Genomic DNA, 16,310 nt, shown 5'->3' on the forward strand with positions numbered 1-16,310 from the left:
TCCTTCATCTTAAACTACTAAAAGAACCAACAGAACAGCGGGCAGCATCTTGTCAGAGGGGAGGCTAATGTTCTACATCTGGATGCCTGCTTGGGCCGGGCTGGGCTGGACCTCCCCTGTCTCTCTCTCTCTCTGGGTTCTGGAGCAGGCTGGGCCTCCCCTCTCTCTCTCTCTCTCTCTGGGTTCTGGAGCAGGCTGGGCTGGGCCTCCCCTCTCTCTCTCTCTCTCTCTCTGGGTTCTGGAGCAGGCTGGGCTGGGCCTCCCCTCTCTCTCTCTCTCTCTCTGGGTTCTGGAGCAGGCTGGGCTGGGCCTCCCCTCTCTCTCTCTCTCTCTCTCTCTGGGTTCTGGAGCAGGCTGGGCTGGGCCTCCCCTCTCTCTCTCTCTCTGGGTTCTGGAGCAGGCTGGGCTGGGCCTCCTCTCTCTCTCTCTCTCTCTCTGGGTTCTGGAGCAGGCTGGGCTGGGCCTCCCCTCTCTCTCTCTCTCTGGGTTCTGGAGCAGGCTGGGCCTCCCCTCTCTCTATCTCTCTGGGTTCTCGTACGCATTTCCTCGCATTTCCTCGCATTTCCTCGTAGGAGTGGGGAATCTCCCTCACTCTGTGAGTTGAAGTCTGGCTGTTTGCTAAGCGTCTATAGCTACGGTAAGGTACGCACACACACACACACGCACACACATGCAAATACACACACACAGACATGCAAACACACACACGCACACACGCACGTACGCACGCACACACACACACGCACGTACGCACACACACATCTGACCTTGAGGATGCCTGCTTGGGCCGGGCTGGGCTGGACCTCCCCTGTCTCTCTCTCTCTCTGGGTTCTGGAGCAGGCTGGGCCTCCCCTCTCTCTCTCTCTCTCTCTGGGTTCTGGAGCAGGCTGGGCTGGGCCTCCCCTCTCTCTCTCTCTCTCTCTCTGGGTTCTGGAGCAGGCTGGGCTGGGCCTCCCCTCTCTCTCTCTCTCTCTCTGGGTTCTGGAGCAGGCTGGGCTGGGCCTCCCCTCTCTCTCTCTCTCTCTCTCTGGGTTCTGGAGCAGGCTGGGCTGGGCCTCCCCTCTCTCTCTCTCTCTCTCTGGGTTCTGGAGCAGGCTGGGCTGGGCCTCCCCTCTCTCTCTCTCTCTCTCTCTCTGGGTTCTGGAGCAGGCTGGGCTGGGCCTCCCCTCTCTCTCTCTCTCTGGGTTCTGGAGCAGGCTGGGCTGGGCCTCCTCTCTCTCTCTCTCTCTCTCTGGGTTCTGGAGCAGGCTGGGCTGGGCCTCCCCTCTCTCTCTCTCTCTGGGTTCTGGAGCAGGCTGGGCCTCCCCTCTCTCTATCTCTCTGGGTTCTCGTACGCATTTCCTCGCATTTCCTCGCATTTCCTCGTAGGAGTGGGGAATCTCCCTCACTCTGTGAGTTGAAGTCTGGCTGTTTGCTAAGCGTCTATAGCTACGGTAAGGTACGCACACACACACACACGCACACACATGCAAATACACACACACAGACATGCAAACACACACACGCACACACGCACGTACGCACGCACACACACACACGCACGTACGCACACACACATCTGACCTTGAGGATGGTGGAGTGGTTAAGAGGGTGCTCGACAGGTAAAACACAAAAGGGAGTGAAGGAGACGAGAGAGATGAGAAGAAATCAAACGGAAGGAACCGTACACAACACTGTACCGAGAAAAAAAGAAGGAAAAGGAAAAAGAGAAGAGAAGCAGGACAATAAACAAGCCAAACCACAACAAACAAACGCAGAATAGAGCCACGCAAGATCAAATCCTATTCAAAAAGAAAACTTGAAAACTTGAAAACTTGAAAACTCACCTCCTGTGTCAAAGTCCAGGTCCTCCTCCTCCACCACGCTGACCACGTGGACCCCGGGGGCCAGGGGGGGGGGGCTCTCCACCTGGGGGGGGGGCTCCTCCCTGTTGGGGAACACCTCCAGGACCCGGGCCTCCGGGCGGGCGGCCAGGGGGACGTGGGGGGCCTGGTGGGGGACCTGGGGGAGGAGGGGGGGCTGGGTGTGGGAGGGGGGAGGGGGGGGGGGCTGGCCCATGTCCTCGGGGGGCTGGTCCCTGCCCTCCGGCACCGCGGGGTACTCCCCAGGCCCGGACGCCGGCGGAAGATCAGGCGTGGCCCCCCCCGCGTCCTGGGGTTCGGAGGTCAAGGGGGCGTCCCCTCCGTAGGGCTGCAGGCGCGCCTGTCCCGGCAGGGAGCCGTGGTCCAGCGGGGAGGGGGGGTGGTGGGGGTGACCTCCTTCTCCTCCCGGCTCTCGGAAGTCTGGGAGGAGAGCGGGGAGGAGGGGGGGCTGCTCTTGGAAGTCGGGGTCCCCGCCGGCGACGGGGTAGTCTTCTTCTTCCGGGTCTTCTTCGTCCTCGGGGTCGAAGGTCTCGGGGTACTCCACCTCGGGGTACTCTGGCGTGGTGTCGTGGCGTTGTTCCCCCTGGCGGCCTCTAGCGGGCGCTGTGGCCAGGACGCCGCCCACCGCCGCCGGCACCACGTTCTCGAAGGAGTAGCGGTTGCCGATGTGGAAGAGCCAGACGCCCGGGACCCCCGTGTTGCCCACCCTGAGGAGGAGGAGGAGGAGGAGGAGGGACATGATGGAGGAGCAGGAAGAGAAAAACTGTACATATCTAATACATTACTATATATGTATCAACAGGTACCTAACAATCTAACTTATACTTAACTATGTGTGTGTGTGTGTGTGTGTGTGTGTGTGTGCATGTGTGTGTGTATGACAGTACATTGGTGTGTGTGTGTGTATGTGTGCATGTGTGTGTGTATGACAGTATGTGTGTGTGTGTGTGTGCATGCGTGTGTGTGTATGACAGTACAGAGGTTCTTGACGCTCTGTGTGTGTGTGTGTGTGTGTGTGTGTGTGTGTGTGTGTGTGTGTGTGTGCACGCGCTCCCTTACTGGTAGAGGTTCTTGACACTCTGCTGGTTGCTGGTGAGGCTGTAGTAGGGTCCCTCCATGCGTGAGAAGATGAAGAAGGGGACTTCCCCCCTGCTGAAGCCCACCCGCGCCGGCAGCTCGATCTCCACGTTGTACGACTCCTTGGGCCGCGTCCCGAAGAACTGCAGCCCGTCCTCGGGGTAAAGGAAAAGGGCGTAGGAGTCCGTCTCATCGTAGGCCACCACCGCCTGGAAGGTGTTCAGCTGGAGAGGAGAGGAGGGTGGGAGAGTGTGGGAGAGGGTGGGAGAGGGTGGGAGAGGGTGGGAGTGAGTGCACTGCTCCAACGAAGGCTGTGTTCGTAAACATTCGCTCTGGAAATCTGATCAGCACTCATGGAATGCCTCTTGTGTTGTAATCAAATGACATGGTCCCTTTATGACGTTGAAGCGTGAGTGTGTGCTCCGGTGCTCTCAGAGCGCATTTACGAACGCAGCCAAAGCCTTCAGTTTGCATTCTGAATGGCAACATTCTGCTACAGAGTACAGTATGTATCTGACACACATTGTTTCACCCCGGGAGTGGGAAAAGTGTAAGTTGCACAGCCGTTTAGAGAATGTTTTATCTAAAGCCTACAAATGGATAAGAAGGAGAAGGCTTAGTTACAGAAGAAAGATTAGCATACTCAAAACGTGTTCAGCTGGAGTAGGTTGGAGAGGGTAGGAGTGAGGAGCAATTCTCTTTGGGAGCAATTTGGGGTTCAGTGTCTTGCCCATGGACACCTCAACATGTGGCCAGCCGGGGTTTGAACCGCCGATCTTGCGAGCTTTAGACACCGGCTCTACTTTTTTTTCCTTCTTTTTTTTAAAACCCTCTTTTTGTTCGTTTCTTTTACCTTCACACTTGCTTTGGCAATGTAAACGTATGTTTCCCCTGACCTGACAATAAAGCCCTTTACATTGTAATTGAGTGCACTACTCCAACATCAACAAAGCCTTCAGTTTGCATTCTGCATGGTGCATTCTGCTACAGAGTACAGTATGTATCTGACACACATTGTTTCACCCTGGGAACGGGAGAAGGGTCATTTTCACGGTCGTTTAGAGAACGTTTTATCTAAGTGGATAAGAATGAGGAGGCTCAGTCACAGAAGAAAAATGACATTAAAAAATGACATTAAAAAACGGCATATACAAAAATCCTTATTGGGGTAACCTTCACAGTGCAATCACAACATACGATTCGTCTATTTACTTCACTTATTATTGTTGTGATCATGTATCGGAAAGCTGCAATGCCAATGTTGAGGAACCAAAGCCAAAGAACTGTACTCTTGTGTACTTGTACAGTGAGATATAATAGAAGGGATTCTGATTCTGATTCTGACATACAGTACAAAACTCAAACCCCCCGCTCACAAGATGAGACTTTGACGGTGTAAAAAAAAAAAAAAAGTTTACTGTGAAGTAAAAGTGAAAAAAGAGATTCAACCAAGGCTCTCTGAATAGAGTACAGTCACACGCCTCGTCTTCTAGCTTATCAGCACCCAGGCATCCCTGCCATCGGACCCTCCTAACATTTCTTAACACTCCCTCCCAATGTTTAAACATCACACCAATATCCCCCCTACCCTCGATGTTGACCTGAATATAAGCCCTTTCCTCCACTTTACAGGAACGTCCCCCTGCTTTTAACAAGGCCGTGTGTCCCACCAAATGTGCCTCCCACACCCCTTAGCCCCCCCCCCCCCCCACCTTGAAACATCTCCCCCCGTCTTTATGGAGTATTTAAAGCCCCCCCCCCCCTCCCCTGCTGGGTTTCACACCCTGTTTAAAAGAGGCCCTGCACACCACTTAAAGGCCATGATTAAGAGTGTTGCAAAGGGACAACGCTTGATGTCTTGTCTTGAGCAATTAGTTCTCTTAACAAGCTGTGTGGCTCTCAACAAGCGTTCAATTAAAACTGTGGGAAAGACGAAACAGACGAGAGAGAGAGAGAGGTTTCATCAGGCCTTCCACGGCCACACAAGCAGTCTTGTGAGACTAGGAGTGCCGTAGACAGAGAGGCCGTCGAGAGCAAATGGTGATAAGACACACATCTCTCACCCTGTGTGGTATTTGAACTTTAAGGGAGAGAGAGACACCCTTCCCCCCAACCTCTAACAATCTGTCTTTCACTCCCACCTTCCCTCGCTCCCTCTATCTCTCTCTCTCTCGCTCACCCTGGACCTGTGTGAAATCCCTCACTCCTCTCCTCCTCCCCCCACTCCTCTCCTCCTCCTCCCCCCACTTGAGTAATCCCAGCTATCTCAGAGAGGAGCTATCACCTTCATCACCAAAATACACCCCCCTCCCCCCACCCACCCACCACCACCTCAACCTCCACACACCCGGCCCCCCCCCTATCTCCAGACCCCACAGACACTCCCTGCATCTGGTTCAGAGAAGGAGAGAGGGAGAGAAAGAGAGGGAGGAGAAGATGGGGGGGAAGAAGGGGAGAAAGAGACACAAAAGACAGACCCCCAGGCCTCCCTCCTAATTTCACAGCAGCCCCCCCAACCCCCCCTCTACTTCTAGAAGCCCCCTCCTCTCCCTCTTCCCCTCCCCCTACCCCTCCCCCTCCCCCTCCCCGGCCTCAAAAGTCACTAATTACAAGACCACACTGCCTCGGAGCACACCAGAAACACGCCCATAAACAAGATTGTTTAAAGATGTTATTGTAAATAATTAGTCTTCCCATGTGTGTAGCTGAGAATGGGGCTACGACTGGGGCAGCCAGCTAGCTAGCCTAGCCCAGCCCAGCCAAGCCCAGCCCAGCCAAGCCCAGCCCAGCCGGCCCGGCATACCGGGGGTTTGGTTAGCTGGGCCTGGGAATGCTGAGGATGATACCGGTACCATGGGGCCCGGAGCCACTGGCAGATGACGGGACCCAGACCCAGACCCAGACCCAGACCCTCTCTTCAGCTGAGCTTCTCTGGGCTCCACATTTGTTGGACTTCCACTGCTTATTTGCTCAAGGGGTAACACCTACACACAGACCTCCTCCCACCCCCCCCCCACCCCAACTCATGGCATCTGGGGAGATGGACATCTGGGGCTGGGGGTGGGTTGTTGAAAAGGGGGGGGGGCTAGCGTGGGTGGAGGGTGAGGGGTTGCTTGGAGAGCTCTGCCGTTCCAACAAGATTAAATCCCAAAGGAAAACAAGGTGGGATCATCCAGAGTTCCTCTCAGAAAACCTCAGAGCCGCAAACTTTTTCGTTCTTTTACACAAGACGACGGTCGAGAGAGGAAAACGTAAAGTAGTTTCAAAGTTTCGTAGTAAATCAAAGATCGAGAGAGAGAGGAGGGTATGTGTTGTACTGTATTTAGAGGGAGGGTATATCTAGTAAATCTAGTAAGAGTTCAGTTAAGAGGATGTTGGCTAGTCGTGTTTCTAAACAGCGGTTGAGAACAGGACCACCACATCACTGGGAGGGCTGCTGAGTGAGTCAGTCTGACTACCAGACCAGAGCCTGGCTGGCCTGGAGTCACACAACCTCACCAGACGCCTCCTGGCCGCTCATGAAGGAGAGGAGTGAGTGTAGTAGGTGTGTGTGTGTCTGTGTGTGTGTGTGTGTGTGTGTATGTGTGTGTGAGAGGGAGGGAGAGAGCGATAGAGGGAAAGAGAGAAAGAGAGAGAGAGAGAGAAAGAGATAGAGAGAGAGGGAGAGAGAGACAGAGAGAGAGAAAGAGAGAGAGAGAGAAAGAGAGAAAGAGAGAGAGAGAGAGAGACAGAGAGAGAGAAAGAGAGAGAGAGAGAGAGAGAGGGAGAGAGAGAGAGAGAGAAAGAGAGAGAGAGGAACGACAAAAATGTGTAGAACAGGCGCCCTTGTTTGTTTGTTGCCAGGTCTTCAGGCAGCGGCCGCAGCTGCAGACGACCAGACTGCCAACCAGGCCTGCTACACACACACACACACACACACACACAGACACACACACACACACAGACACACACACACACACACACACACATACACACACACAGACACACACACACACACACACAGAGACACACTCACAGACACACACACACACACACACACACACACACACAGACACACACACACACACAGACACACTCACAGACACACACACAGACACACACACACACACAGACACACACATTGACACACACACACACACACACAGACACACACACACACACAGACACACACACACACACACACACACACACACACACACACACACACACATACACACACAGCCTGCAGCTGCAGACGACCAGACTGCCAACCTGGCCTCGCTAGTTCGCTAGGCCCTGCCAACAGTGTAGGAAGTTACACACACACACACACACACACGCACACACACGCACACGCACGCACACGCATGCACACGCACGCATGCACACACACCCATTACCACGGTTACCAGACAGGTCTTCTAATTTTACTGCCTGCTTTCATGTCCTCCTCGCACTCTGCTGTAATAAAAGAGCGGGGGACAACAGTGTGGTCATGGGAGACAAGATGTGGTTGTGTCGACTTCAAGAGCAGTACGCTTCTTCTTCTAACACACACTGGAGCGAGGCTGCAGCGCTGGTCCCCCAAACCAACAACAGGCTGTACGGCTGTACGGCTTTGAGATTCACATCTCAAGTCTGTTGTTTATCTGTTGTCTGGGAGAAAGAAGAAAGAAGAAAGAAGAAGAACTCATGTTCTCTGGCACTCTGAGACTTTAGACAAGGGGGGACGTGTTCTGTGAGGACCCTTGTGTTGGGGGGCTTATGCAGGGGCGGTTGCGTCCGTCCGTTCCCCCAGAACTAATAAATAAGGAGAGATAATATTTTCAGAGTGGCTGCAGCTGTCTGTTCTGGTCCTGGTGGAGCGCCGGGCCAAAGCCAACAGAAAAGCCTATTCATTCATGAACATGTTCACGAATATAACCCCGCTGGCGACACTGACTGAACTATGCTGTTCAGTGGCCTTTTTCTTCCTCATCACGGGCTTGAAATCCATCCATCCATCCATCCATCCATCCATCCATCCATCCATCCATCCATCCATCCATCCATCCATCCATCCATCCATCCATCCCTGACCTGACCTGAGGGCCCCCCCACCGCCCCCCCTTCTTGGTGAACTACAAGGGTAGTGGTAATGCTAGGGCTTGGGTTCCTAACGATACCTGTGACTCTGGGGAAACACATGAGGGGACGGACGAAAAAAAAGCTGTTTAGCATCTCTGTCCTCTCCCCCCCCCCCCTCCCCCCGCCCCCACCCCCGACTGGAATGGGACTTTTCTCCCTCTTTTAAAAGAGTTTTCTGGCCCACGCTGAAAGATAGGAGCCATACGTGATCTCGTGATTCTGTGAAATGCAGCTTGAGGGAAATATTTCCAGGAGTCTGGGATGCAGGTTTTTTTTCTTCCCCACCGGATGAAAAGTGATATCAGCATAACATGTGTCGGACTAGCCTCTGACAAACATGTACCTGGCGAGTCAAATTATGAGTGGGAAAGGAGAACTAGCGTGATTAATGATAATAATCTAATCTATCCCTGTCGTGTTACAATAGGGTGCTTGTTACGTTTGACATTTCACAGTCTTAGACATTTAGCAGACGCCCTTTATCCCAAAAGCGACTTCCAACAAGTACACTGTAACAAAATACCTGTAATTATAACAGTAAAATCATAGAGTTAAGGTTAAGCCTGTGTGCCTTTAGCGTGTTAGAATCCACTCCATTATGTGTAGAAGCAAAGCCCTGCATTATGATAATGACTACTAGCTGTAGTCCGCCACATTCCCTCCCTCGTCTTAGAAAGCACAAACCTGTCCATTGAGGAAGGCAAGGGTACGGTTTCTCCCCACAGGTTTCTCTTAAGTGTTTATGTAGTGAAACGCTACGCTCTGCAGAGTGTCTCCGGGGAGCGGGCCCAGATCCAGGCAGATTTAGAGGGAGAGATACTATCTGATTGGGCTGAGGCGCTGATAAAACTGCTCTCTAGGTATTTTCTGTCTCTCTTTTTTTTTCTTGCCCAATCTCACAAATTCCTTTGGCAGCTGTTCAGGAATATGTGTCTTCTTCTGTTCTCTAAGTTGTATGGCGAGCGCCTTATTTCAATCTTCCAGGTTAGAGGTTCTGATTGTGTTTTTCCTGTGTGTTACATGTGGGAATATGAGCCCTTGGTCCCTATTACGCTGGGGGGGGGGGGGGAGGCATGCCCAGTCGCCTTCTGGGGGTAGAGAGGGGGGAGGGGGGGGGGGGGGAGAGGCATGCCCAGTCACCTTCTGGGGGTAGAGAGGGGGGAGGGGGGGGGGAGGTGACGAGTTGGAGCGGACGACTGATGCCCTGAACTGATTACCTCTGACCCAGGCCAGAGGTCAAGTAGGAGGAGGGAGGGGCACTGTTATCCTTAGGGGGTCACAATGTTGAGACCCTCCCTAGAGACGACTTATAGACAGACAGACAGACAGACCCCACAGACAGACCTACAGACAGACAGACCTACAGACAGACCTACAGACAGACCTACAGACAGACCCCACAGAGAGACAGACCCCACAGACAGACAGACCTACAGACAGACCCCACAGAGAGACAGACAGACAGACCTACAGACAGACAGACCTACAGACAACCACAACAACTCACCGCGTCAGACGGTAGGCCGCCACCCCCGTAGGCCGCCACCCTCTCCCAGGTGGCGATGACGGCGTGGGTGGGCGCGAAGCGGGCGTCGGGGAAACCCCGGTGCACTTCCTGTGCGACGCGTACGAGGACGCTGGGCGTCTCTGTGACCCGGAAGTAGATGGAGCCTCGGCCCCTGCTGGTGTCGATGTCAGCCAGGAACGGAGCGATGACGGGGAAGTCGGTGGGGAAGCCGTCGTCCACGTACTGCTTCTCCATAGGCAGGTCCTGGGCTGAGATGATGCCATTGGTGGCCACCTAGGGAGGGAGAGAGAGGGCACCAGGGTTGCCAGATGGAATTGACATTTCCAGCCCAATCACAGTCTAGAAAAAACACCCAATCCACCCAAAGATTTGCCCAATCTGGCAACACTGGAGGTGTAGCTATTTCCAAAAGGTTTATTTGGCCAATAACAATTAATAATCAATTGATTGATAACACTAGTTTTCCATGTTTGCAACAAAGAAAAAGTTATATATATATATATATATATATATCGGTGATGAATTGTCTTCGTGTTTCTGCTGTTTCTCGAGCAGCTGGTTATTTCATGCCGGCCTCTGAGTAAAACCTTAGTGTGAAATTAATTTCCCTCGAGGAATCAATTCAGTTAAATATATGTTTCCTCTGACATGAAGCACTTAAGACGTGACGTTGTTGTTTCGCATTGAATTATAAAGTTCAGTTGGCAGTTTTACGACTGTTTTACGGGCCCCCTTAAAGACCCTCGCTAGTGATCTACAGACCAAAGTGCGAAAGGTGATTTGCCCAAAGGATTTGGCTTCTGACTGTGGAAGGGACTGTTCCCAGAAGTGTAACTTCATGAACTAATGTAAACGATTGAAAGAAACTATTGTGTGCTTCCCATAAAGAACCAAAAACGTACATTCTACGTGTGTTGATATTGAAAACAATTATCAAATTATTGAGGGGGTCATTGCAGCACCGGTCTATTTTCCTGTTTATTCACCATGATAGGGATCAACTGAGGAACTAAACAGTAGCTCTGGCTACTCCAATTTATAAATACACTTTGCAGCCAAGATAAAAAATGAAATCCCATATATCCCACCCCTTGGCTTTTGAGTAGAGTTCTCTACGACCATGCAATAACCAAGTTTCATCAAATAAAACCCCACACATTTTCTATTTCCTCAGTGGGCGCAGTGACCTACCCCTCCTACATATTTGTGGGAAAACGCTGAGTGGGCACATAAGTGGAATATCTCATACTCACGTATAACTCACTAAACTGCGCCTCGTAGAAGTACAGCGGTCTCTGCAGCGCCAGGACCTTGGACGTCTCGTCGTCCCCCTCCTGCAGGGTGAAGTCTCCGAAGAGGGTCCCGTAAGGAAATATATCTGCCCTCTGTATGGCCGTGCCGAGATGGACAGTCCACGACAACTGCAATAAAAATATCATAAATTGGACTCTCGCCATTATAAACAAATGAGCCTATGGACAGATCCTATATGGACAGGTCCGCATGGATCCTAGGAGCGGTGTAGGGGTTCACACCGGCGGGTGTGGAGCAGCGGATGAGAAGGAGCGCGTCTGGGGATGGGTGCCTGCCTTTCTATAGGAATTTCAATCCACATCAACTTCTACCTCTGACCACATGGTGCGTTCGTAAACACGCTCTGGAAATCTGATCAGCACTCATGGAATGCCTCTTGTCCAATCAAATTACTTGGTCCCTTTATGACGCCGAACCCAGTGTTGACTCCGGCGCTCTCAGAGCAAGTTTACGAACGCAGACCCAAGCACTCCCACAATTAAGCGGGAGGGATTTAGGGAGTTTAGTGGCTGTTGATTGGTTACGGTTCCCTTGACTGGCAAGAGACACTGGACGCCATCTGGTTTCAATTGAGAAAGAAAAAATAGTTTTTTTTTCTCTTTTTTTTAATAACTTTATTTTCCGATTTTCAAATATACAAAAATACAAACCAAAAATAACATTTTTAATCCACACGATTTCCCCCCCGTAACGTTATATCCACAGCAATGTGTGTGTGGGGGGGGGGGGGGGGGGGGGGGGGGGGGGGAGGGCACATTGCAAACAGTGTTGTTGGATCTTTACTGTTATATCCTAATTGATAAAATCCCGCTCACATGATCATCTCCTGACTTATTCACCTACTAGTTTTTACACATTTTCTTGGGTCTTCTGTATCATTGTCTCTATAGTAGTAGTGACCCCCTGATTCAAAGTAACCCTTCCCCAACTTTTTTAAAGAACTTTTTAAAAGTGCGCTTGCTTTTATTAGTCAATCAATCGACTGTCAAAATGCTTTATTAATTCAGGCCTGTTTGTATATGTATGTATAAGGCCTAGCTAAATGCATGAACGATATAGACCTTGAATAGTCTACCAATCTAAAAATGTGTAATAATGTTACCCCCGTCATTATAGATGGAAGGGCTGCAGATATAAGGGAATCCGTATCTCTGTTTCCAAATGTTGCAGAAACGGCGCCTCAGTTTACAGCACGAAGCGCCACCTAGTGGTGGTGATCATGGCAGCAGGGACGAGAGTGCAATTTTCTCAGTTACCACAAGATGGCGATATTGCCCTATTCTTCGGACGTAAATCAAAGCAGGTTTATGAATTGTGGAGCGATGCACCGTGAACCATCCATGCATCGATTCCAACTCTATGGATTCTATTCTGTTTACAGTCCACTTTGGAGACTGTGTCGATCAAGAGTAGGCTATAAGACAACAGTATGCCACTCCTATTTTTCTATTTACCACCATTTACCACTAATTCCTGCAATGTCAGAACATATTCACAATGAGTGACAAATTAGATTAGACTGGATTAGATTAGATTAGATTAGATTAGATTAAACTTTATTGTCATTGCAGAGTACAAGCACCAGACAACGAACAAAATGCAGTTTAGCATCTAACCAGAAGTGCAAATAGTGATATAAGAACATGATGTAAAAACATGATAGTGATAGGTACAAATACAGGTTTCTTAAAAACATGCATATTTCAAAACTTGGGGAAGTTTTTTGGAGATGTTTTTAAGACAAACATATTTGTCACTCAATGTGAATATGTTCTGACACTGCAGGGACTTGCAGAGGTAAACAAACTGTGCAGGCCATGACCTTGATATATCGTATAACAACTCACTAGCAGATGTTATTTGACATTGTAGTCACTGCCAAGGATTGTTCACTGTCCTCTACCCCGGGACCGTACAGAGTACCAGGGCTCCTCACAGCTCCTGTCCCCTAAGGTAGAGCTGGGGGTCTTCCGGGTCCCTCTGAGCAAATTCAATAACTTTATTTCTTCCTTCTTAACATTTTTCAATGGATAATATTCTTCCAGAACATTGGGCCGTATTTAATCAAATCCATGCAACTTTCCTGGATCGGAAAATGAAGTTCCCCCTCTGTGTTGCCAAATATGTTTCAATATGTGGTTATATGGTGGTGTCTGTTTTTATCTTACCCAGGAAACCAGGTGACAGTTTTATTTGAATATGATCCAACATTCTATTCCGGAAAAAACATGAAGTTCTATGGAATTTCTGTAAATCAAAATAAATCAAATAATGGCTATTACGGTAGTGCATTTTTAGCATGACAGTTTCTTGTTTTTTTTCTCTATGAATAACACACATTATCATGCTAAGTGCCTTGAAATAGAATTACTGTGCCATGGATGTGGAACATTTCCTGGATGCGTTGTGTAAGTAAGCCTCAATGTTTAAACGCCAGTATGACCAGTTCAATTACACATCTATTATTAATCAAGAGAGACTAGATCAAACCTTCCATGAGTGCATGCCATTAAAGCTGCTTCAGGCAACGTGTTTCTGCTGAATCCATTACAACCAGCATCCTGTTGACATGCAATTGGTGTCAGGGGTGAGATCCTCGACAGGCACTCACTGTCTCAGAATCAGAATCAGAATCAGAATCAGAATCAGAATCAGAATCGGAATCAGAATCAGAATTAGAATCAGAATCAGAATCAGAATCAGAATCAGAATCAGAATCACTTTTATTACATCTTAAGTACACAAGAGTACAATTCTGTGGCTTTGGTTCCTCAACATTAACATTGCAGCATTGAGATACAAAACACAATAATAACACAATAATCATAAGTAACATGAGAATAACACAATAATCATAAGTAACATGAGTAAGTTAAAAAAGTAACCCTGCATTGATAAAGTAATAAAGTGATGGATTTCACAGTGGCTTCAATAGTGCAAAAATGCTGTGCAGAGTACGATGATATGAAATGCAACCTAATACAAAACAGTACGGTAGTAAATTAGTTCAATGGTATACAAGTATTCCAGTCGTGTGCAGTATTTATTATACTGAAATAATATTATGTAGGCCTATGTATGTAACATTTTTTTAAACATTTTTTTAGTAGGCCAACCTCACTGAGCAAATGAACAACTCTTCACTGATGCCAAGGCTCTACCAGGATTCATTAATGTTCCAACCATATCAATGTTTCTCAATCAAACTGCAGTGGGAGATACATTTTGGCCAAACAATAATATTGATATAATGTATATGGTGTTGCATGTATTGTGGTGCGCCATACAATCATCTAATTCCACTACATGATCACTTTGTATGAGGTCTCAGCAGGTGATGTGTTATCCAGAGAATTTCAAAACATTATGTAGACGTCTAATTATCACCTCCTGTATATATATATATATATATATATATATATATATATATATATATATATATATATATATATACAGTATATCCCATTTAGCTGACACTTTTATCCAAAGAGACTTACATTGCAACAAGTGCATACATTTCAGTATATATGCTCCCAGGAGGAATCAACCCCACCACCTAAGTGTTGTCAGCACCATGCTAGCATGTTAGCACCATGCTCTGTTAGCACCATGCTCTACCCACTGAGCCACAGAGGACCACAAAGACTAGCATGTTTCCCCATGATGGAACAAACACCAACACACTGACTTAGGGCCGGTCCTAGGCATAGGCGAACTAGGCGGTCGCCTAGGGCGCCAAATGCCTGGGGGGCGCCAAACGCAAAAAAAAACAAAAACATTTGGCACCCCCCAGGCATTTGGCATTATTTTTACATTTAAATAATTTTGTCTCTATGAATTTCATGTCTCTATGAAAATATGTCTCAGCATACTGTCTATTTTTGTCTTGAAACCATTGTTGTCCATATTTTTACTGTTGAATGTGTGGGTGGTGATGAGGCAGTACTGGTGGCTTAATGTGGTGGTGGTGGCGCCCCTAAAATTTGGGGGGAGGAGGGGGGCATCAAATCATACTCTCGCCTAGGGCACCTAAATGCCTAGGGCCGGCCCTGCACTGACTGCTGCTCGTCCAATCGCCAGAGAGGAAGAGGGGTCAGAGAAGAAGAAGTCGTTGGGGATAAGAGATGAAAATATATTCATGTAGTCACAAATCATAAGGGAACCAATAAAACTGTCTGTGACACCTTTCAGGAGGGACATCTGTCAGGCTCCTCTAGTGGACGTCAGAGTAATCTCAGGTGGGATCAGCTGCACGTTCTGTCCATTCAGGACAGATACATCAGGATCTGTCAGAGATGGAGGAACAGAAGGCTTATGAATGGGTTAGGAGAGGAGCGGGGTGTGTGTGTGTATGTGTGTGTGTGTGTGTGTGTGTGTGTGTGTGTGTGTGTGTGGGGGGGGGGGGGGGGCAGCAAAGACAGTCTGCAGATGAAAAGGGCACACTGAGGGGATATGGCGACGTGGGCATAGTTAAAAGTTAAAAGTTAACATAAACAAATAAAACCTTTGACATCAAATGTCATCAAAAGCTCAAGTCAAAACATTATGTTCCCAATTAGTGAAGTGTGTCCCCTGATTTGCGTTTAAGTTGATGAAGTAGTTCAGGAATGTTTGTTTGATGACTGTGTGGTTGTATTACATTATATCCCCACGCTGGTGGAATGAACTTTCCACTGCTGTCAGAACTGTAGAATCACTCCCCATCTTCTGCCGGAGACTGAAGACCTCCATCTCTTCAGGATACACCTTAACTGTCCCTCCTGAGACATCTACATCTACCCCCCTGTACTGTTTCCCCTGTGTCATAATAAAACAACTTTTTCCTGCTATGACTGGTGGATAGATGATTCACTTACTTAGTCAAATGTTTTGGTTGTAAGTCACTTTGGTTAAAGGCGTCTGCTGAATGCCAAACACATAAATGTAAATGTCAACATACTTGGACCACAAAAGATAGGCTATATATTTATTTATAAATCTTATTTTAATGGTTTAACTTGATAATGAATTACAGGCTCACTCAACAAATAAAGATAATGCATAGAAATAATTTAAGATAATCTTCTGTCCATTCAACAACATCACAGACGAGACAATAATTAACTACAAACGCGAATATCCTAACAAATCCATCTGAATTATGGCGAGACGAGCTTCAGTTCAGCAGAATAGTTCTTTTCCACCTCGGGTATTTCTGAGAGGGTGTGTCGATGGGTCGACGACGTCACTGCCTGCGTTCGTAAAGTCTCTCTGAGAGCGCCGGAGCGCACACTGGGTTCAACGTTATAAATTGACCAAGTAATTTGATTGGACAAGAGGCATTCCATGAGTGCTGATCAGACTTTCAGAGCGAATTTACGAACGCAGCCATTGTATCGCGTCTTTTTTTTAGAAGACAGCCCAGTCCGGGAGAGCAACCCATG

General features: G+C 48.7%; 1 protein-coding gene across 1 annotated transcript in view; it reads right to left on the reverse strand.

The window, feature by feature from the left end:
• Positions 1 to 11,012, reverse strand: part of nid2a (nidogen 2a (osteonidogen)) — a gene marked incomplete at its 5' end in the record, with an annotated part of 52,101 nt that extends 41,089 nt beyond the window's left edge. The window contains 4 exon segments of the mRNA XM_080527164.1: positions 1,827 to 2,569; positions 2,922 to 3,163; positions 9,553 to 9,846; positions 10,827 to 11,012. Of these exon segments, the coding sequence (XP_080383290.1) occupies positions 1,827 to 2,569; positions 2,922 to 3,163; positions 9,553 to 9,846; positions 10,827 to 11,012 (1,465 nt within the window).
• Between the last annotated feature and the right edge of the window lie 5,298 nt (positions 11,013 to 16,310).

This window comes from Nansenia antarctica (assembly GCF_963989245.1).
Source record: "Nansenia antarctica genome assembly, chromosome: 3".
NCBI lineage: Eukaryota > Metazoa > Chordata > Actinopteri > Argentiniformes > Microstomatidae > Nansenia > Nansenia antarctica.